At 38.9% G+C, this 23,943-nt stretch overlaps 1 protein-coding gene across 1 annotated transcript in view; it reads left to right on the top strand.

Moving 5' to 3' along the window:
• The first annotated feature begins 23,246 nt into the window (after positions 1-23,246).
• LOC107154403 (zinc finger MYND domain-containing protein 19-like) overlaps positions 23,247-23,943 on the top strand; it is an 18,241-nt gene continuing 17,544 nt past the window's right edge. The window contains exon 1 of the mRNA XM_048801782.1: positions 23,247-23,648. Coding sequence (XP_048657739.1) covers positions 23,283-23,648 — 366 coding nt within the window. The 5' untranslated portion in view covers positions 23,247-23,282. The remainder of the gene's footprint in view (positions 23,649-23,943) is intronic.

Raw genomic sequence — 23,943 nt, 5'->3', positions numbered from 1 at the left:
AACTGTGCTATTCTATCTCCTGGTGAAATTACTGATATACCTCTTGGAGAACTAGCTATAATTTTTATTTCACCTACATAATCGGGATCAATTACCCCAGGAGCTGCAGAGGAAATTCTTACTCTGAGCTGACATTTTATGGGATCTGCTTCCCTGAATATTTTTTAACCCTCTGACTTTGGTTTAGCTCCATTTTTTGGTCTCTTCTCCGTGAGGATCCATCCATCAGATATTTGGGAATAAGAGATATATTCTTTCTGGGATTTCTCCTTTTCTTCCCTAGTTTCCCCTTGATTCGTTACCACTTGTATGATTTAAGAAACTCTCATTATCTTTAGTGCTTCCTTCTGGAATTTTTCAGGTTTTTTTTCCCTAGATCTCTTTTTAAATCTGATTTACAGAACACCTTATACATGGGCTTTGTCCCAGGCAGGGTACAGTAAAATCACCATCTTCCTAGATTTGGTTATTATTATCCCCCATATTGTCTAATAATTAAACTTTCATAGGTACATCTCACAGCTTTCTCTACCAGAATCTAGGAATGGATTGATCTATTTCACTCATTTATGACTAGAGAGTCATATTTTCTACATCACTGGAAAGAGGTGGGCAGATTATTTTGTATAAAACATGAATTAAAATGTTACTGCAGCTCCCATTAACCAGTGTGTTTTATTTGAAATGCTTCAACATAACATACTAAAATGTCCGCTTGCCCACTAATATACATAGTTCTTCTTCTCCTGATTAAAAATAAGCATTGCATCATTGACCTCAGGAATCTGTCTGCTCTGTGACTTATTGACAAAATGTCCCTCACTGTCAAAGAAGGAAATAGGACAAAGACAGGAAAAAAAGTCAAACAGGTACTTGACTTTCAGACTCCATAGGTGACTTTCTCTTAGTATCTCAGAAGGGAACCGAGGAAGGGACACTGGGAGACATGTGAGGTGGGGTTTCTTTTCCACACTGAAGTTGGAGGTCAGGATAGGGAAACTGACGTAGTCTACTCTTTTCCTTAAGTCACTGCAATGGTTTAAATATGAGGTGCCCCCCAAAAGCTCAGGAGATAATGTAGGAATGTTGAGAGGTGAAATGAGTAGTGTTTTAGAGCTACAACCAAATCAGTGGGTTAATCCATTTAAGAGATTAATGATTTAAATGGACTAACTGGATGGTAACTATAGACAGGTAGGCAGTGGCTAGAAAAAGTAGTCACAGGAAGGCATACCACTGGGGTTTATATTTTGTCACCTAATGCTTTTACTCTTTGCTTCCTGTATGTCAGGAGCTGAGAAGCTTTTCGGTCCCATGTGATTCCTCCATGATGTTCTGCCTTACATGGCCCCAGAGCAATAGAGTCAACTGATCATGGACTGCATCTCTGAAACCATGAGCCTAAAATAAACTTTTCTTCCTCTGAGTTGGTCTGGTCAGGCATTTTGGTCACAGAGACCAAAAAATGACTATCACAGTGAGAGTCTCATAATATGGGGATGGTATAATATGGCAGAAGAACATTCAAGTGGAATTAGACACCAACTCTGAACTCTGACTCCAGCACATATTAGCTGTTAGCTCTCTTGAAAATGTTTGTAAACTGAGATCTGTCTGTATATAGAGAATGCTGTTGATGATAACTTCATTTATTTTATTTGAATTGACATGAGATAGTATATGTAAAATACCTAGTTTGAATGGCCTACGTAGCCACTCGATATACAATAACTTCCTTTCTTTTAAGATTCTTTTCTGAGATAAGTCAAGCAGCAATCCCCAGTTGAGGTTATTTTTTGGTAAATCTGATATTGCCACCTGTGTCAGTGTTAAAGACAACTTCAGGAACTGTATTGAATGGGGAGGAGTAAAATTTTCTTTCTTATTCCCAATAAACTTCTAATCAAGTGGGGAAGACAGAGTTACTTCATAAAAGAGTAAACAGAGATGTAGGAGCAGGGAAGAAGAAAAAATATAGAGTTGTCTGTTTGGGAGGGTGATCTTGAAGGAAGTCATAGCTAAACTAATCCTTGATGAGCACTAGGAGTTGGATTAGCAGAAATCATAGGGAAATCCGAATCTCATGTGGGAGAAGTGACAGGAGCAGAGATGGAAGAGTGGTGATGGGGAATGGGGGACTGCACATGTGTCCAAACCTTTTACTTGTTGTATTAGTGAAACCTCAGAACAGTTACTGTTTACTGAGCACTTGCTAGATGCCAGACACATAGCAATGCTTTGATGATATTTTGAAAGCCTTTGATTTTTTTCTCCCATTTTTTTTTTCTGTTTTTGATTAAACCAGTCTTGATGAGTTGAAGTAAAAGTTTCTGTATTTGCTATCATTGTAGAGTGTTTCTTTCCTTTTCTCTGATCTTGTCAAATAAACTGAGAATATTAACAGCTGTGAAATTTGGGAACACAGTCCCAAGGGAAAGAAAAAAGTCTGTATACCTTCTATTATACAGCCATATCTTAGTCCTAAGAAATCACACATGAATCTGCTTCTCAGGAAGGCGAGACCTTCAATGAACAATGCTATCTCGGCCTTTTATAGACAAGGCTCTTTACAGACAGGACTCTGAGGCAGATTATCTCTTAAGATTTCATCTACCTGGAAATGCTAATTTTATGATAGCCTAGCTTCATTTGATAAGTGACAATTGTTTTGCAAAATTGTGGAAAGGAAAATGTTTCTTACATGGAAAATATATCTCAAAGTCATTAAGAGTAAAATATACCACTGGAAATGCTATTGCATGGGGTCATTCCAATTACTTTTATCTCTTGAGTTTTCACCAAAACAGGGAGTTTGAGGCAAGTTAAGTTTGACCTTTATTTAGAACAAGGCTGTTCTCATGAATAGGCAACTCCCTAGTTTGTGGGAATTGTTACTGGAGATTGTGACCAGGAATTTTCTTGTGGGTGTTCTATACCATGAAAATGGTCATGCCTTCTCATGGTCAGGGTGATGTGGCTAGAGAGAGCCACATGACTAGTCCAGGCCATTTACTGTGGTAAGGAGGAGTGGAGTTCTATAATGGGCAGCCCCAATCAATAATACATGATTCACATGAAAGCAACATTATCCAAGGAAAATGGTGATGCTAGACAGCTGTGAATGGCATATTCTCACTATCTGGGAAGTATGAAGACAAAGTAGATGTCAGGGAAGGAGAAGAAAAAAACAAGATATCTTTATTTTATTTTTTTTTACAAAAATGGAGGACGACTTTTCATTTCTCTGGTTGTATATGATGCACAGTCACACCTTATATGCAATCATACACATACATAGGGTAATAATGTTAGTCTCATTCCACCATCTTTCCCACACCCATATCCACCTCTCCTCCCTTCACTCCCCTCTGCCCCATTCAAAGTTCCTCCAAACTATGCTTGGCTCCCCCCTCACCCCCATTATGGATCAGCACCCACTTATCAGAGAAAATATTTGGCCTTTGGTTTTGGGGATTGGCTTACTTCCCTTAGCATGATATTCTCCAACTCCATCCATTTACCTGCAAATGCCATCATTTCATTTTCCTTTAAGGTTGAGTAATATTCCATTGTGTATAGATTTCTTTATCCATTCATCTATTGAAGGGCATCTAGATTGGAACCACAGTTTAGCTGTTGTGAATTGAGCCACTATAGATATTGATGTGTCTGTGTCACTGTAGTTTGCTGATTTTAAGTCCTTTGAGGATAGACCGAGGAGTGGGATAGCTGGGTCAAATTTTCCAAGAAATCTTCCTACTGCTTCCCAGAGTGGTTGCACCAATTTGCAATCCCACCAGCAATGAATGAGTGTACTTTTCCCTCACATCCTTATTGTTGCATGTTTTCCCCACACCCAACACTTATTGTTGCTTGTATTCTTTTTTTTTTGTGGTGAACTTTATTTTTTCTTTTTTTCTTAGTTGTTCAAAACATTACAAAGCTCTTGACATATCATATTTCATACATTTGATTCAAGTGGGTTATGAACTCCCATTTTTACCCCATATACAGATTGCAGAATCACATCGATTACACATCCATGTTTTTACATACTGCCATACTAGTGTCTGTTGTATTCTGCTGCCCTTCCTATCCCCTTCCTATCCCCCCTCCCCCTCCCATCTTCTCTCTCTACCCCATCTACTGTAATTCAGTTCTCTCCTTTGTTTTTTTCCCCTTTCCCCTCACTTCCTCTTATATGTAATTTTGTATAACAATGAGGGTCTCCTTCCTTTACCATGCAATTTCTCTTCTATCTCCCTTTCCCTCCCAACACTTGTCCCTGTTTAATGTTAATCTTTTCCTCCTGCTCTTCCTCCCTGCTCTGTTCTTAGTTGCTCTCCTTATATCAAAGAAGACATTTGGCATTTGTTTTTTAGGGATTGGCTAGCTTTACTTACCATAATCTGCTCTAATGCCATCCATTTCCCTCCAAATGCCATGATTCTGTCATTTTTTAGTGCTGAGTAATACTCCATTGTGTATAAATGCCACATTTTTTTTATCCATTCATCTATTGAAGGACATCTAGGTTGGTTCCACAGTCTAGCTATTGTGAAATGTGCTTCTATGAACATCAATGTAGCTGCATCCCTATAGTGTGCTCTTTTAAGGTCTTTGGGGAATAGTCGGAGAAGGGGAATAGCTGGGTCAAATGGTGGTTCCATTCCCAGCTTTCCGAGGAATCTCCATACTGCTCTCCAAATTGGCCGCACCAATTTGCAGTCCCACCAGCAATGTACAAGAGTACCCTTTTCCCCACATCCTCGCCAGCACTTTTTGTTGTTTGACTTCATAATGGCTCCATTCTTACTGGAGTGAGATGGTATCTTAGGGTGCTTTTAATTTGCATTTCTCTGACTGCTAGAGATGGTGAGCATTTTTCGGGTACTTGTTGATTAATTGTATGTCCTCCTCTGAGAAGTGTCTGTTCAGGTCCTTGTCCCATTTGTTGATTGGGTTATTGGATATTAGGGCTCTATCTGAAGTGTGAGGAATAAAAATTTGTTCCCAGGATGTAGGCTCCCTATTTACCTCTCTTATTGTTTCTCTTCCTGAGAAAAAAACTTTTTAGTTTGAGTAAGTCCCATTTGTTTGATTCTTGTTTTTAACTCTTGTGCTATAGGTGTCCTATTAAGGAATTTGGAGCCCAACCCCACAATATGTAGATTAGAGCCCACTTTTTCTTCTATCAGACGCAGAGTCTCTGTTTCGATATCAAGCTCCTTGATCCATTTTGAGTTAACTTTTGTGCATGGTGAGAGAAAGGGATTCAGATTCATTTTGTTGCATATGGATTTCCAGTTTTCCCAGCACCATTTGTTGAAGATGCTATCCTTTCTCCATTGCATGCTTTTAGCACCTTTGTCAAATATAAGATAGTTGTAATTTTGTGGATTGGTCTCTGTGTTCTCTGTTCTGTACCATTAGTCCACCTGCCTGTTTTGCCACCAGTACCATGCTGTTTTTGTTACTATTGCTCTGTAATATAGTTTGAAGTCTGGTATCGCTATACCGCCTGTTTCACTCTTCCTGCTTAGAATTGCTTTTGCTATTCTGGGTCTTTTATTTTTCCAGATGAATTTCATGATTGCTTTATCTATTTCTACAAGAAATACCATTGGGATTTTGATTGGCATTGCATTAAACCTATAGAGAACTTTTGGTAATATCGCCATTTTGATGATGTTAGTTCTGCCTATCCATGAACAGGGTATATTTTTCTATCTTCTAAGATCTTCTTATATTTCTCTCTTTATGGTTCTGTAGTTTTCATTGTATAAATCTTTCACCTCTTTTGTTAGGTTGATTCCCAAGTATTTTATTTTATTTTTGAGGATATTGTGAATGGGGTGGTTGTCCTCATTTCCATTTCTGAAGATTTGTCGCTGATATACAGGAATGCCTTTGATTTATGCATGTTGATTTTATATCCTGCCACATTGCTGAATTCATTTATTAGCTCTAGTAGTTTCTTTGTAGACCCTTTTGGGTCTTCTAGGTATAGGATCATGTCACCTGCAAATAGTGATAATTTAAACTCTTCTTTTCCTATCTTTATGCCTTTAATTTCTTTCGTCTGTCTAATTGCTCTGGCCAGTATTTCGAGAACTATATTGAATAGAAGTGGTGAGAGAGGGCATCCCTGTCTTGTTCCAGATTTTAGAGGGAATGCCTTCAATTTTTCTCCATTTATAATGATGCTAGCCTGAGGCTTAGCATAGATAGCTTTTACAATGTTGAGGTAAGTTCCTGTTATCCCTAGTTTTTCTAGAGTTTTGAACATAAAGGGATGCTCTACTTTGTCGAATGCTTCTTCTACGTCTATCGAGATGATCATATGGTTCTTGTCTTTGAGTCTATTGATGTGGTGAATAACATTTATTGATTTCCGTATATTGAACCAGCCTTGCCTCCCAGAGATGAATCCTACTTGATCATGGTGCACAATTTTTTTGATATGTTTTTGTATCCGATTTGCCAGAATTTTATTGAGGATTTTTGCATCTAGGTTCATTAGAAATATTGGTCTGTAGTTTTCTTTCTTTGAAGTGTCTTTGTCTGGTTTTGGAATCAGGTTGATGTTGGCTTCATAGAATTAATTTGGAAGAGCTCCCTCTTTTTCTATTTCCTGAAATAACTTGAAAAGTATTGGTATTAATTCTTCTTTAAAGGTTTTGTAAAACTCCGCTGTATACCCATCGGGTCCTGTGCTTTTCTGGGTTGGTATTCTTTTGATGGCTTCTTCTATTTCCTCCATTGATATTGGTCAGTTTAAATTGTGTGTATCCTCCTGACTCAATCTGGGCAAATCATATGACTTAAGAAATTTATCAATGTCTCACTATCTTCTATTTTATTGGAATATAAGGTTTCAAAATAATTTCTAATTATCTTCTGTATTTCTGTAGCATCTGTTGTGATATTGCCTTTTTCATCCCGTATGTTAGTAATTTGAGTTCTCTCTCTTCTTCTCTTCGTTAGCATGGTTAAGGGTCTGTTGATCTTATTTATTTTTTCAAAGAATCAACTTTTAGTTTTGTCAATTTTTTCAATAGTTTCTTTTGTTTCAATTTCATTGGTTTCTGCTCTGATTTTAATTATTTCTTGCCTTCTGCTACATTTGCTGTTGTTTTGCTCTTCCTTTTCTAGGGTTTTGAAATGAAGTGTGAGCTCATTTATTTGTTGGTTCTTTTTCTTTTTTTGAGAAATGAACTCCAGGCAATGAATTCCCCTCTTAAAACTGCTTTCATTGTGTCCCATAGATTCCGATATGTTGTGTCTGTATTTTCATTTATCTCTAAGAATTTTTTGATTTCCTCCTTTATGTCTTCTGTAACCCATTGATCATTCAGTAACATATTGTTCATTTTCCAAATGATGTAGGATTTTTCCTTCCTTCTTTTATCATTGATTTCCAGTTTCATTCCATTATGATCAGATAAGATACATGGTATTATCTCCACACCTTTATATTTACTAAGGATTGCCCTATGGCATAATTTATGGTCTATTTTTGAGAAGGATCCATGTGCTGCTGAGAAAAAGGTATACCCACTTGATGATGGTTGATATATTCTATATATGTCAGTTAAGTCTAGGTTATTGATTGTGTTATTGAGTTCTAGTTTCTTTATTCAACTTTTGTTTGGAGGATCTGTCCAATGGTGAGAGAGTTGTGTTGAAGTCACCCCTAATTATTGTGTCGTGGTCTATTTGATTCTTGAACTTGAGGAGAGTTTGTTTTATGCACGTTGCAGCAACATTATATGGTGCATAAATATTGATAATTGTTATGTCTTGTTGGTGAATGGTTCCTTTTAACAGTATATAATGTCCTTCCTTATCCCTTTTGATTAACTTAGTTTTGAAGTCAATTTTATTCGATATGAGGATGGCCACCTCTGCTTGCTTCTGAGAACTGTGTGCATGGTATGATTTTCCCCAACCTTTCACCTTAAGCCTGTGTATGTCTTTTCCAATCAGATGTGTCTCCTGAAGGCAGCATATTGATGGATCTGTTTTTTTTAATCCAGGTTACCAGCCTATGTCGCTTTATTGGTGAGTTTAAGCCATTAACGTTTAGGATTACTATTGATATATGGTTTGTACTTCCAGTCATGTTTGATTGTTTATCTTTTTTTTTTTTAATTTGGTTTCTTTCTCCATTATTAGCTTCCAGCCCGCCCCACCCCCACTCTCGCTTTACTGAGGTACTTCTCACTGTTGGTTTTGGTTGTTGTTTTTCATTTCTTCTTCAAGATGCTTTGCAATGCTGGTTTTGTGGCTGCAAATTTCTCTCCATGATTAGCTTTTTTTTTTCCCCCACTCTTGCTTTACTGAGGTACTTCCCACTGTTGGTTTTGGTTGTTTTTCATTTCTTCCTCGTGTAGTGTTTTGCTCAAGATGCTTTGCAATGCTGGTTTTCTGGCTGCGAATTCCTTTAACTTTTGTTTATCATGAAAGATTTTTATTTCGTTGTCGTACCTGAAGTTTAATTTTGCTGGATACAAAATTCTTGGTTGGCATCCATTGTCTTTCAGTGTTTGAAATACGTTGTTCCAGGATCTTCTCGCTTTCAGTGTCTGTGATGAAAAATTAGCCATTAACCTTATTGGCTTACCCCTGAATGTATTCTGCCTCCTTTCTCTTGTAGCTTTTAATATTCTCTCTTTGTTCTGTATATTGGATATCTTCATAACAATGTGTCTTGGAGTTGGTCTACTGTGATATTGTATGCTCGGTGTCCTGTATGCATCTAGAATTTGTACTTCCATTTCCTTTTTTATATCTGGAAAGTTTTCTAAAATTATTTCATTCAACAGATTGCTCATCCCCTTGGTTGGGACCACTATACCTTCCTCTATCCCGATGACTCTTAAGTTTGGTTGTTTTATGTTATCCCATATCTCTTGGATGTTTTTCTCGTGGTTTCTTACCAGTCTTTCTGAGTTGGCTAGACTCTTTTCAAGATGATATATTTTGTCTTCATTGTCTGATGTTCTGACTTCTACTCGCTCCACTCTGCTAGTGATACTCTCGTATGAGTTTTTAATTTGGTTTATAGTTTCCTTCATTTCTAGGATTATTGTTTGATTTTTTTAAATAATCTCTATCTCCTGTTAAACTTGCTTATTTGCTTCTTTTATCTGTTTATGTAATTCATTTTCTATGTGTTCTTTCATTGTTTGAATTTGCTGTCTCATGTCCTCTTTAATATTCCATTCCATCTGTGTAAGGTATTCCTTGAGTTCTTTACTTGACCATTTTTCTGATGTCTCCAGGTTCTCCTGTAGATTTCATCTGTCCTGCATTGTTTGTATACCTTTTCTTCCTTGCTTTTCAATGATGCTCATATTACTTCTGGCTTATAGATTTATTTTGGTTTACTCCTATAGATTTATTTTGGTTTTGTGTATCTCCGGGGTCTCTCCTTTGTGATGGGAGACTATGACTAGAGATGATTAATTTTATTGCACTTTAAAGCACATTCATTCATTTCGTAAAATGCATATGGATTCTTATGGCATATATCGATCTGTGGTTTTGTCTTGGGACTTATGTTTAGGTCGAGTGATGCGATGGTATAGAGGTTGGTATATCTTGGCAACCTTGGAAAATTGCTCTACTGACAAGGGATATTAACAGCAAAATGGTCCGGAGTATTTGGGGTAGCTATAGAATTGGTAGCACTACATAACTCCTCAGAACATTTACCTATACACATTTAGTAAATTACACATAAACAGCGTCATAATGCTTGGGAGGAAAGGTATTAGAAGGGGAGGGAAGAAGTCGCTAAAGAGAATGAGAGTGAATAGGTAGAATTCAAGAAAAGTGGAATAAGGAAATTGAAAAGAAATTATAAAACAAAAAAAAATAGAAAAAGAAAAAAAAATGCAGTCTTAGAGTTCGATTAACTTCTCTTCCAGTAGGTGGAACTGTGCCCACCTGTCCAAGCTTCTCCTCTCTTTATGCCGGAACCAATCCCTGTGATTGGCTCCTCCTCCCCCACTGGGCGGCTCTCAATATTGGGCGCCCAGGGCCTTTCCTGGTCTCCAGTCACTTCCCCACTTTTCCTCCAGCCAGGCCTCACTTCACCGGTGGCGTTCACCACAAAACTGGCTACATGTCGGGTCTGCGACTCCCAGGAGCCCTATTTTCTTGAACGACTGGGCACACTCTCTCTGTTTGCCTTTCCCCCAGACCCTAAGGTTGTGGAGTGCGGGGCTGGGAACCGTCAGCTTATTTTGCCTGCTTCCCTCCGGTAGCCACGCCCCCAGGAGCTGGCGCAAGATTTCTCAGTTGTCAGCACTGGTGGGAGCGGTTGCCGGGGGTCAGGCACCGCTCCTGACTCCCTCCATCTGACAATCACGATCACAGGAGAGTGTGGGTGGGGGGAGGCCCTTGAGATTTCCCTGCTGTGCGGGGATGAGGGGCCCGGGGGTCACACACCTGCAGACGCCAGTTTCGATGATGCTATCCCCTCCACCGAATTCTGGTGAAGTCAGTTCTCTGCCATGATAGTGTCCAATAGGAAGGACGGCCGTTCGTTCTCTTTGCTGGGGTGTCCAATGCGAAGGGTGGGTCTGGTCCGACTCTCCCAGGTCCCGCCTCAATTCTGAGCCCGCTGCCTATGGGGGTTCGGTTGGCATCACCTCAAAAGGTTCACAGAGGAACAGAAGAGTTGTTTCTCTATTCTGCTGGAGCATCTGTGGGGCTGAGTCACAGCAGTTTGGAGACGAGACACAGACAATCAGCCAGAGACTGCTCACGGGCAGCCTGAATTCACCTGCTCCGGGCTCTGTGTGGGCTCTGTGGGGGCGCAAACTGCTTGCCCCAGGTCTACTTCAGCCCAGCATTGCCAAGTGATCCTGAGCAAACAGCATTTAGTCAGTTTAAGACTCCCTTTGCCCACGCAGCTGAAGAGGTCACAAAATTGATCTCAGCACCTGCCGCCATGTTGCAATCCCTGTATTCTTGATAATTCTTGCCATTCTGACTAGAGTGAGATGAAATCTTAGAGTAGTTTTGATTTGCATTTCTCTAATTGCTAGAGATGTTGTTCAGTTTTTCATATACTTGTCAATTGATTGAATATCTTCTGTGGAGTGTCTACTCAGTTAGTTAGCCCATTTATTGATTGGGTTATTTGGGTTTTTTTGGTGTTAAGTTTTTTGAGTTCTTTATATATCTTGGAGATTAGTGCTGTATCTGAGGTGCATGGGGAAAGCTTTCTCCTATTCTGTAGGGTCTCTCATCATGTTATTGATTGTTTCTTTTGTTGAGAAGCTTTTTAGATTGAATCCAAACCATTTATTAATTCTTGATTTTATTTTTTGAATTTTAGAAGTCTTGTTAAGGAAATTAGGTCCTAGCCAACATGATGAAGGTTTGAGCCTTTTTCTTCTAGGCGCAGGGTCTGAGTTGAGTTTTGTGCAGTGTGAGAGATAGGGGCTTAATTTCACTTTGCTGCATATGGATTTCTAATTCTCCCAGCACCATTTGTTGAAGAGGCTATCATTTCTCCAATGTATGTTTTTGGTCCCCGTGGTACCATTTTTCTACCAGTCTATTTTGGTGCCAATATACCATACTATTTTTGTTACTATATCTGTGTAATATAGTTTAAGGTCTGGTATTGTCATGCCTCCTGCTTCACTCTTCTTGCTAAGAATTGGTTTGACTGTTCTGGCTTTCTTATTTTTCCAAATGAATTTCATGATTGCTTTTTCTATTTGTATGAGGGATGTAATTGGGATTTTAATGGGAATTGTATTAAAAATGCAAATCGTTTTTGGTACTATGGCCATTTTGACAATATTAATTCTACCTATCCAAGAATAAGAGAGAACTTTCCATCTTGTAAGGTCTTCTTCAATTTCTTTCTTTAGTGTTCTGTAGTTTTCGTTATAGATGTCTTTCACTTCTTTTGTTAGGCTGATTTGCAAGTGTTTTATATTTTTTTTTTTAGGCTATTGTGAATGGGGCGATTTCCTCAATTTTTCTTTCAGAGGATTCATCACTTATGTAGAGAAATTCTTTGATTTATGGGTGTTGATTTTATATACTGCTACTTTTCTGAGTTTATTCATTAGTTCTAGAATGCGAAAACAGGATTTCTATTAGAGTAAACATTTGAAGGATACCAATGTGCAATTAAGAATTAATTTATCCTACTCTACCAAAGCTTATTTTGTGGTATATAGGGTAATTTTGAGGTAACTATCAGTATTGAACCTCATGATTCTATGGAATTTGTATTTTCTACTATGTTTATATATTTTTGCAATCAGAAAAACATATTAATAGTCAGCATGTACTTAGATATCTAACATTAAAATATAACGGTAAATAAGACAGACATACCCACCCCAAAGAATTTATGGAGAAGACTTTGTTAAAGGAAACTTATTTAAACTGGAGAGTTTATGCTTTACTGCGGAACATCTGATGCCTATGCAGTTTCAAATTAGAAGTGAAGCTATATATCATAGTATGTCTATGTCTGGAAGAATTACACAATAAATGTTAGCTCCTTTCCTTTTTAATTTTTTTTCCCCCAAATTTTCTGGTATTTGTCATTCCCAGACTAAGAGACAAGCCCTGAATTATCTGAAAAATGATCTTATGGAGGATTGATGACATTGCTCCTACTTCTCAAGGCATAATCAAATTCAGTAAACATACTTAAATGATTGTCTTCTTCAAAAGCTCAAGGACTTAGAAAATAACTTTGAAGTCAGAAGTTAAGGATGTCTTACATCCAGGTAAGAGAAGGTATCTGACGTTGGAAGCAGCTGAATTTGGGATCTTTATTGTACATTACTATTGCAGTCACTTCTAAAGAGATCAGACCAAATTTCTACCAAGTGACTTTTACACTGAAAATAATTATTAAATGTGATGTTCTAAAGGGTTATATTTGAACAAAATTAGAGGATATTTTCCAGGATCACATCCCACTTAAAATTCAAGGCCAACTGTGTGGAAATGTGGAGTCACTATTCATGAAGAAGCACTAAGGATAAATTCAACTGGTTGAGTGTAAAGTAACATGAGGGACCGACTCAGACTTGTGTTGGAAAAAAGAAAGCATGAGGCAAGCGCAAGGCTAAAGAGAAAAGGGAGTTGAGGTTCAAGAACATTCTAAGACCAGTCTGTAGAACAGCTGGGGCAGATAGTGAAGTTCTAAAGGGCCATGTGGGCACTAGAGAAGGCCTGGGGTGTGCTTCCAGAAGAGCATCCCCCAGTATTTCCAAGTAGATTTTCCAATTTAGTGCCTGGAAATAAGAAAAGTATCAGAAGCTGGGTGAAAGGGGGATTTTTTTTTTAAAGAAACTTAGTAAGATAATTTGAAGAAACTGCATTTGTTTCTGAAAAATGCCCTGTTTTAGAAAATGCTTTTAACTAGAGTAAGTCTAGAAGTTTTTAAAGAAATGGCCCTTTGCCCTGCATTATCATTACAAGAAAGAAAATATAATCACATTTGCTCTGCCCTCCAGACGTGAAGACCATAAGATCTTTCCTTTCAGAGAGTTCCAGTTATTTTATTATCAAGTCTCATTGGTTGCCAGAACCTGGGATTCTTTTTTGGAGAATGCTAGGAAGCGATGTGTTTTATTTGGAACCATGTATTCCAAAGCCTAGTCCAAGTACATGCCCAAACATTCCTGTATTTATTTCTAAAACAATCATTCTGTAATGCAAACATGTTTTGGAACCCAATTTATCATGTCGCTGTGACAAATGTAGTGAAAAGAAAACATGACCTTATATTAGCCTCTTTGTCTCTGAGATGCCCTCTCATAGATCTAACTCTGGCTCTTGACTATGATTTTAAGGATTAAATTATATATGTAAAGTATTTTCCCTAAATCCCGGCACATAGATCATCAAATTTATTTATCAATGGTTGTAATCACCAGCATCAGCATTGTTATAACCATCATTCTGGCTTCAAGTCTAGAATGCAAGTGACATGACAGTGGGAGGCTGATTTCTTGAACCCATGCTTTCTACATGGTAGGAAATATACTGAGAGGGAGGGTGATGCTTATATCTTGGGAGATTGCTCAGTGACCATACCACTGGAACTGGCATGCTGAAAATCTCTGATAGCTCTGCCTTTGATGACAGCCTTACAATTGTTAATGAAAAATAGATTATCATCCATGACAGGGGCCAAACCAGAGTTTTGGAGAAATTAGGATGGCATGAATTTTGGATGGTAATCAGGTTGTGGTTTGTACTTCTAGTCTCATCTCAAACCACATTCTTTCTCTTTATCCTGCTTCAGCCATACTGAGTTCCTTTGAGCTGCTTTATTCTGCAATTCATGTTTCCTGTTATGGCGCTTCCATCTAAACTCTTCTTCCTCCAGCTCTTCACTCGGCTGGATGACATTTTATATCTATCCAGGGCCCATTTACCCTTCCCTCATCAGCTAGGTCTTTCTTAAAAATATAGCTTAAGTTGGTCTCTACCACCTTTTTGGTACTTTTCTCAATTTGAAATCAAACATTTATATTGCATAGCTGGCCACTCAATTTGAAATCAAACATTTATATTGCATAGCTGGCCACTCACCAACTGTTGCCAAGGTGGGTTCCTTCTGAGTCTTCATGTGATGGGTACCAGTGTTTGGCAGGGATTCAGGTATAGCATATGACATGGATTAAGGAATAATCTTTATTGTGGGTGGAGAAAACTTCAAGGCTGGGATGCAGCAAGGAAAGAGAAAGGTACAATTTCTTCCCACAAAGGTGGTGGGGCCAGGGGGTCTGCAGGCCATGTTCCAGGAGAGGAGTCATTTTCATTATCACTTCCTTTTTCTACGAGGACAAAAATGAGAGGATCTTCCTCAATGGGAGTACAATTAGGTTATTTAGCCACCTGCCAGTCTGGATTTGAGCACCTACTATTTAAAGGAGTTGTCTAGAGAAGCCAGGTGACCAGTTCCTGGGCCCTGTGATAACTATGGGAGGTTAGAGTATTCTCTGCTTGGAAAGTAGGCTCCTGTTTCCATAAAGAAGTATATCAATCAAACAAACAAATAAACAATCAGTTTAAGAAAGCTTTGAGTGAATTGACATGAAGACCAATGGAACAGAGTAGGAGACACAGAGACAAACCCACATACCTACAGCCATCTGATACTTGACAAAGGTGCCAAAATAGATGTTGGAGAAGACAGCTTTTTTAACAAATGGTGCTGAGAAAATTGGATAGCTATAGGTAGAAAAATGAAACTAGATCCTTTTTTTCTTGCCCTGTGCAAAAGTCAAAGTGAAATGGATCAAACACTTAGGAATTAGACCAGAAACTTTGCAATTTCTACCAAAAAAAAAAAAATAGGTTCAAAACTTCATCATATAAGTGCTGGCACTGACTTCCTGAACAGGACCCAAAAGCACAAGAAATAAAACCAAGAATCAATCAGTGAGATGCCATTAAAGTAAAAAAAAAAAAATTCTGCCTCGCGAAGGAAATGATTAATAAGAGTGTGGAAATACTCTTAATGAGAATGAGAAAAAATCTTTTTCAGCTACTCCTCTGATAGGGGATTAATATCCAGATATATAAGGAGCCAAAAAAAATTAATATACCCCCTCAGAAAAGGAAAATTACCCAATTAATAAATAGCCAAAAAGTAAACAAATTTCTCAAGAAGAAACACAAATGGCCAATAAAAATATGTAGAAATGTTCAACATCTGTCCTGATCAGGGAAATGCAAATCCAAACTACACCAAGATTGCATCTTCCTCCAGTCAAAATGTCAATGATCGAGAATATGAACAATAATAAATGCTGGTAAGGTTATGAGGCAAAAGGTACACTTGTACATTGTTGTCATGACTGCAGACTAGTACCATTTTGGAAAGCAGTATGGAGATTTCTTAGAAAACTAGGGATGGGATCAGCATATGTTCCAGACATCTCACTCCTTGTTATTTCCCCAAAGAACTAAAATCAGTATGTTATAGTGATATAACCATCTCAATGTTTATAGAATCACAGTTCACAACTGCTAAATAATGGAATCAACCCAGGTGTCCATTAATAGACTAATGGATTAAGAAATTGTGGCATGTATACACAATGGAGTTCTACTTAGCCATAAAGAAGAATGAAACTATGGCATTTGCCAGTAAGTCAATGGAAATGAGAACATCATGAGAAGTGAAAGCCCAGACTCAGAGACTCAAAGGTTGAATGTTTTCTCTCATATGTGGAAGCTAGAGTAAAATAAAAGAAAGAAGTAGGGAAGGGTAGGGTATCATAAACATATAGCTAATATCAGTAGTGTAGGAGAAGGAGATTGAGAAGCAGACTGAAGGGTTAGGAAAGGGGAGTCATTGTGAAATGTATTCTTAAAAAATCAAGTATGTGCATGTATAAATATACCACGTGGAAGTTCACCTTTATACATAGGTAGAAAGAACCAATCAAATACAAATAAACAAGCAAAAGGAAGTTTAGCAGAATAGAGGAAGGAGAATGGGGAGGGGCAGGAGAACAGGAGGGGAAAGGGGACAGAATGGTGGGAATCATGAAATGAAATAGAATTCCACACATGTATGAGTTTGTTGGGATGAACCCAACTACTATGTACAACTCTAAAGCTCTAACTAAAAATAGAAATGATATAATTGCAGTTCTACCAGCAATGTTTAATATGTCCATTTTCTAAAATAGTGCTAATATTACATTATTTTAAATTCAAATCAAATTTTGATACAGAGTGAAGTTCAGGAGCAACTCCTTCTGCTAAGGAAGCAAAATCCGTTGACTTTGCTGGTTATCAGGATCCCTGTTGAAAAAATTATGCTCATTGAATCATACGATGAGTTAACGACTGGGACATGGTAGATAATAAATATTTCAATATGTAAAGGAAAGAATTAATAAAACAATAAGAGAAACTGGAGGTTACATGGAATTTTGGGTTTGGAACTATTCAGATGCCAAAAAACATTCTTCTCCACTATCTTGTAATAAGTAAATATCCTATATCCTAATTTATATTTGGAGGCACTTGTTTATGGCATATAGCCTTAACATCCATGACATTTCATAGTTTTTTTAGGAACTTGTGGTGATCAGTAGATGTCATTTAGTTTCTGCATGTTGTCTGTTAAGACTTTGCAATCCATATGTCCCTCAGAAACTCTCAGAAGTAGCTGATTTGGTAGGTGAATTATGCTTTGCCCAAGGGCACCTCAAAAATTCTTCTTATTCTATGGCTCATCTCATTAATAACCTTATGGATCACTGGACATTTGGAAATTAATGGGTTGCTTTCACCCTTAGTTCAGTTTCTTAATGCCAATAAAACATCAGAGTCTTCCAGAGCCAATGACAGGACACTGCCAAACCAGCATTTTTGGGGAATAGAAAGTAGAAAATGATGGACTTTGAAAGACTTGAGAGATAAAAGTGTCCACAGTGAGGGAAGGGAGAAGCAGAAAGAGATGTACATTTAGTCAAGGGGAGTGGTAGCTCAGGGAGATGAGTCTAATCAACCTACAGCAAGATGAGGTTTAGATACAAAGATATAGGAGTGGTTTGTGGTTAGCAATGAACAGAAAATAGAAATTAGTAATTTAATTAGAATTCTCTCCATCTGTATATCTGTGTGTCTATGAACTTTTTTTTTTTTCTTCCCATTCTCCTCTCTGTCCTTCAGCGTTCTCTGCTTCCTACTCTCTTGGAAGAGTGTTGTTTGCCCTTGTTGACCTAATTCTTAAGTTAGTGCTTCAAGCCACAGAAGAAGCCATTCAGCCATCTTTGGCTTGTACTTCTAAATTTCTTTGGAAAGACATGTGATTTGTCCAGCTTGGGTCAGGAGTCTTAACTTCGGACCAATATAAAAGGTTGAAAATGTGCATCATATAGTAAACAATTCCTAGATGCCCATACCTGTGGGTAGCAGTAAGGGGAAAGAGGGTCAGATCATATCAAGGACTGTCATCCACCTCCAGAGGCATCATATCAGGTCAAAAGTTAGAAAGACTTCTGCAGAAGAGGGAACAGGGAAGTGGGGGAGGACTAGAGGGGACCTGACGGATGATCTGGTACACTCCTCAACCTCTAGCTGCTTTTGTTCATGGCCTATTTTTATGAGGGCCTTTTGAATCAGACTTTCCTAGAGATTCACAGCAAGGAAGCAACTGGAAATGGCTGGCCAGAGTGAAAAATTTAGCATGAAGATCTTACAGCAGTGTCTGACAGGGATTAATTTACTGGTTCAGGGAAGATGTGGTCTTGAATGGCTCTGTGTACCTTCTTTCATCCTGCTCTAAATTCTATGACCAGAGGAACAAATTTGAAGACAGTTTGGGTGAAATTAATGTATCTTCCCAGGGATAGTAATTGCTCCTTCAGGGGCTCAAACACGATCTTTCTCCCAGTCTCATTTGAAACACGCTCAGCCATCCACGTGAGGTGGACCCTGGAATTACCTGGGCCTCTCTTTAATCTCCCGGCCCTGGAACTTTTCTACATAAAACTTGATTTTATCCTTTATCCTGTGACATTTGCTTTGGCTATTATCTCCAGAAGTTAAACTGTGTCAAAAAGGTTTTTTAAAAATATGAGTGTAATGCCTTCACTGATTCATTGTCATGTGAATAAAAAGACTGCTTCAAAGCCTGCAGCAGGTATTAAGAGCAGCATTTCTTTGCTGAATCCAGGTTGGTGAATCTTAAAATGTTCTTCTTTCCCATCACCTCCATGTTTCTGAAGTGCCTTTCAACAATTTGTTTTAAACTCTTTGTCTGTCATTTGGGTCTCTCTGGACATCACACATTAAATTCAGAGAGGTATTATTCATGCCTCCCCAGGGTAATCTCCATTCCTCTCATACTCACATTTCCCAAACACCATTTTCTTTTTCCCTAATTTAGTGTTGGGTTCCTCTGGGATTTGTTCCCTAGAACCTAAGGAAATGGGGAAATAGATAGATGACCATTAGAGTTGCTTAGCTATTTACAGGGGTTCAGATTTCCCTAGTATGTTTTTTTTTTTTCCAACAGGAATAAAGAACCCCTATGTGATTTAATTTCTTCTTCTTAAGCCTTCTGAATTTGATTTCCCTACCTTCTTTGATAAGAGAAAGGGGATTTTATTATAAAAATATTAAAAGAGATATAAAAAAGAAATTAAACAAATCATGACATTTTAACTCATCTGGTCTTTGTCCAGGCCTTCCAGGGAGGCTGGTTTTTGACAGAGAGGCTGTTTCTTAGAAAGATTAAATCCCTGCAGGGCAAAGTGAATGCAACAGTTCCCCAACCATGGATTTCACCTGAGAAATTTGGGGGACACTGTTCTATGGTTTTTGGAAGTTATGAAGTTTTTGAAGCCCCTTACTGGATAAAAACCTTGGAATATAGATGTCAGAAATGGAAAATTATTTATAGTTGCAACGTATTTTGGCATCTTAAGAAAGAAAGATGTAACAGAGATGTTTGTGCTATAAGCAAACATGTTCTCCCAAACAGGACATATCCCAAGGGAAGAAGAGGTGTGGGAGGCAACAGGAGGCAAAACTGTAAATCAGGAAGTTCTAAAGAAGGAAAGGTCTCAAGATCATGGAGAAGCCCTCTTCTCAGATTTCTGATTATGTTCCTTTGTTGATGCCGGGAGCTGGTCTTCCTGCATAGATCTGGGGCAGAGGAGGCCAGCTCTGTGTGTATGCTAAGGTGAGCATGCACCACAGAAAAGCTCCCCGTCCAAAAATATCACTTTGTGCTTCCTTAGTGTCACTTCCATTTTACACCTGTTCTTTGAAGTTCATGGAGGTCGGTGCTTTTGACCATCCTTATAAAAATTTACTTTTAAGAAAGGAGCTGGCAAACTTGATTATACAGAAGTCTTACTTTACCCTCATCCTCATCCCACATTATCTGCTATTTAATGAGCAAAAGATTTTGAGCAAAAGAACCATACAACATTAGAGTTTTCATATTTCAAGTTTTCTTTGGTTGTTTGCCTTTTTGTTTTCCATGTGTCAATCATGTTTGCTCTCTAATGTTTTAGCTCGTTCCTCCATAGCAATTAGCTTCGGTTGGTTTACCTTATTTTTATCACATTTGACATTTTTCCAAAGCTGCTACCCCAAGGGTAATGAGTTTTCTTCTACCTAAATCTCTTTTAATGTCCCCATCTCTATCTGCTTGACCTGGAAGTCACTCATCAGTTCCTGTGGCCATGGGCTAAAAGCCATCTCCTAAATCCAGCCCTATCTCTCTGTGGCCCTCAATACATTTTGGGTTTCTGATAGCAGAATGTAGCAGTCAGTGCTATTTATTGGTAAATACTGAATGATTCACTCTCACAGAAGCCATTAGATGGCTCCCTGTTGTAAAGGTATTAATACCAAGAAGGAGACAGATGTTCAAGATGGAAGGTGGCTGACTGCTAAGGAGAGAAAAGGGGGAAGTAATTAGAGAGCTATGAAATTTTGAAGCAATAATAGAATTCTCTGGTACATTCATAAGTAAAATAAAAACCAGTGCTTCTCATCTCTGACTGTACTAAAGAATCTACCTGGTACTTTTTGTAAAATATTATTTTAGTTGTAGATGAACACATACCTTCATTTTATTTATTTATTTTTTGTGGTGCTGAGGATCAAACCCAGTGCCTCACACATGCTAGGCAAGCGCTCTAATACTGAGCTACAAGACCAGCCCCGATCTGGTACTTTTTGAAATACTGATGCATGAATCCATGCACAGAGGTTCTGGTGAAATTATTTGGAAAAGGGTCTGAACATCATTGTTATTAAAAAAATCTCCTCCAGTGAATGTAGTATGCAGCTTAATTTTAGAAATGCTGATCTAAGGCTTAGTATTTTCAGATTATTTATTTATTTATTTATTTACTTTAGTATTTTTAGGACATAGGTAGAAAGGCTCTTCAGATAGAGAGGAAGTCAGATCCTGTCTTTCACTATACAAATCTGGACTCCCCATGTGAGTTGAGTGGTGTTTTAGAATCTAGTTTGTATAAGCCTCTCAGGTGATGCTAAATCAGATGATGCTGTGGTTTAAAGATGTGCCCTGAAATTTTAATTTAATCTTAATCCCCAAATCCATATGTTAAAGGTATTTGAAAGGGGGCAGGCAGTTTTGGAGGAACTTAGGATGGCCTAAGGAGGAGCTCATGAGGGTGGGGCTTCATGATGCCATTAGTGACTTTGTAAGAAGAGGAGAACCCTAAGCTAGCCTGCCACGTGGTCTTGCTGTGTGATGCCCTCCACTATCTTTTGATGCAGCAAGGGGCCCTCATCAAGTCTGAGCAGATGCTGGCACCATGCTCTTGGACTTTCCAGCTGCCAGAACTGTGTGCTAAATAAATCTTATTCTTTATAAATTATCCAGTCTGTGGTGTGCAGTTATAGCAACAGAAAATGGACTAAGACAGATGGTTCATGGGCTTTGAAAAAAATACTCTTTGATGAAGAGAAAAAGGCATCTCCTTTTTATGCCACTATTATTTATGATGATCATTCTATTTTGTTTAAGCCTCCTATGAGGAGAGCATTCTTATACCAGTTTACATTTATGGAAATCCTTAAAGGAGATTAAATAACACAAAGCTAGCCAAAGCAAAGTCTACATCACACATAAGTATTTAGTTGAAGGACTAGGGACAAAGAGTTTTAACCACAAATCCTTTGTCCTTAGCTTTCTGTGCTTCCTGTGGACCTACTAGCTGACCTGCAAGGGTCATTAGCTCCTGACTCACAGGGGATGAGTGTAAGAGGTGGGCTGAGAATCAGAGAAAGACACAGCTGTAGTCACAGGCTGGCCTGGCAAGGAAAGGGTCTGGCATGACCCTGTGGTCAGAAGTTTTTCCAGCACTGCAGATTCTGAACAATTGTAAGGCCAACCATTTTTCTTGGAAGAAAAAGCAAATTTCAGAGCAAATTGAAAAGCCTCCCTGCTTTAATTCTTGTTTTTCCTACTGTCTGTCAAATGTTGATCCTTGTTGTCCCATAAGGAAAAATCATTCTCTACCGGTAAAAAAGAATTTGAAAGCTTCATAAACATCATTTGTGACTTGCACATGCCACCAGATGGGTACCACCTCAGAGAGTGACAGTTTCCGAATGGAGAAGAGTCGTAAATTAAGGGAGTGATCTTGTGTTAGATGTGTCTGACTTCTGTGGGTGGAGAAGCCCATTTCCTGTTAGTCATCTCTTTTCTCTTCTTTTTATCAGAGAAATCATGGTCCCTAAGTTACAGACACACACAGTAACTTAAACCAAGTATAGTATCACCTTGTTCAAGGTTCTCTACATTCTGGACCTGCCCATTCTGCTGTCTGCTTGAGACTTACACTCAGGGGCCTGGGGTCGACTAAGCATGTTCATTGTCTAGAATTCATGTTCTCAACCTCAGAGACTAACTCCATGTCTCCTCAATTGCTTCAAATAGGAATGGAGCATCTCACTCTGCCATCCAATGATTAATCCAGCAACATATTTGGTGGTTCTTTCCTCCCAGGCATTTCTTCCATCTGTCTGCCTCTCTCTATCCTCACTGTCAACGTGCTTGCGTGAATGGCCATTGTGACCTGCTTAGTCCAGAACCACAGGACACCCTCTTACTGCTTTTCCTGCATCCATGCATGGCCTTTCCATCCATTTCTCTCTATGTGTCAGATAGTGACATTTCAAAATGCTAATTTTAATTTAAAACCTGCAGATGTTTTCTGGTTGTTGTTGTTATTTTTAGAATAAAGATCCAGACCTCTGATTTGGCTTTCAGACCTGACCCTTGTCTACCTCTCCAGCTGTAATGCCAAGCTCTTCCCCATTGCCCTCTAAATCCTATTTATACTGCTCTCCTTTGATCCATTGAATGTTTCCCAATTTTTCTTCCTGTAGAGCCTTTGCAACAGTTCTTCTCACTGCTGGAGATTGCCGCTGCCTCAAATTTCAGCTCTCTACTCAAATGTCATTTCCACAGGCCTCCTTTCCTGTCCCTCACAAATGAACTTGACTGTACTCTGATGAGCCAGCAGCACATTCTGGCGTCCTGAAGAAGAGTCTCACCTGCTTACACAAGTATGTAACAAGCAGGGTCACGAGTCTCTTCTGTTCACGTATATCCCCACGGTAACTCAGGTTTCAACATTTGTAAGTGAAGAAATAAAGATATAATCAATGATGAACATTAAAGACTCTTAGTCAGCTTTTGGGTTGCTGTGACCAAACCTGAAAAGAAGAACCTAGAGAAGAGAAAGAAGAGCGCAGGCCCGGCCATGACCGACTTCAAATTGGGCATCCTGCGGCTCGGCCGGGTGGCCGAGAAGACCAAATACACATTGATAGATGAACAAGACATCCCATTGGTGGAGAGCTACTCCTTTGAGGCCCGAATGGAAGTAGATGCAGATGGAAATGGTGCTAAGATATTTGCATATGCCTTTGACAAAAACCGAGGAAGGGGATCAGGCAGGTTCCTTCATGAACTGTTGTGGGAGAGGCACATGGGCGGCGTCGCTCCCGGCTTCCAGGTAGTGCACCTCAATGCTGTGACTGTGGACAACTGCCTGGACAACCTGCAGCTGGTGCCTCGGGGCTGGCGGCCCAAAGCTGAAGAGACCTCCAGACAAACCAGAGGGAGCGCAGGGTTGGACATCTGCGCCTCCACCAGAGCAGTACTAACTCCAGAGATGGGAGTTCAAATCATTCCCACAGGGGTGAAAGGACCTCTTCCCAAAGGAACAGTAGGCTTATTATTGGGACGCAGCTCTTCTACTCTAAAAGGACTTATGATAAGTCCTGGGGTAATTGATCCCGATTATGAAGGTGAAATAAAAATTATAGCCAGTTCTCCAAAGGGTATATCAGTAATTTCACCAGGAGATAGAATAGCACAGTTACTAATAATACCCAGCCTACATGATAAATTTTCCAGTC

The sequence above is a fragment of the Marmota marmota genome, unplaced genomic scaffold (assembly GCF_001458135.2).
Source record: "Marmota marmota marmota unplaced genomic scaffold, marMar, whole genome shotgun sequence".
NCBI lineage: Eukaryota > Metazoa > Chordata > Mammalia > Rodentia > Sciuridae > Marmota > Marmota marmota.
Note: the sequence above shows the minus strand (reverse complement) of the source record. Positions and strands in the feature narration are given on the sequence as shown.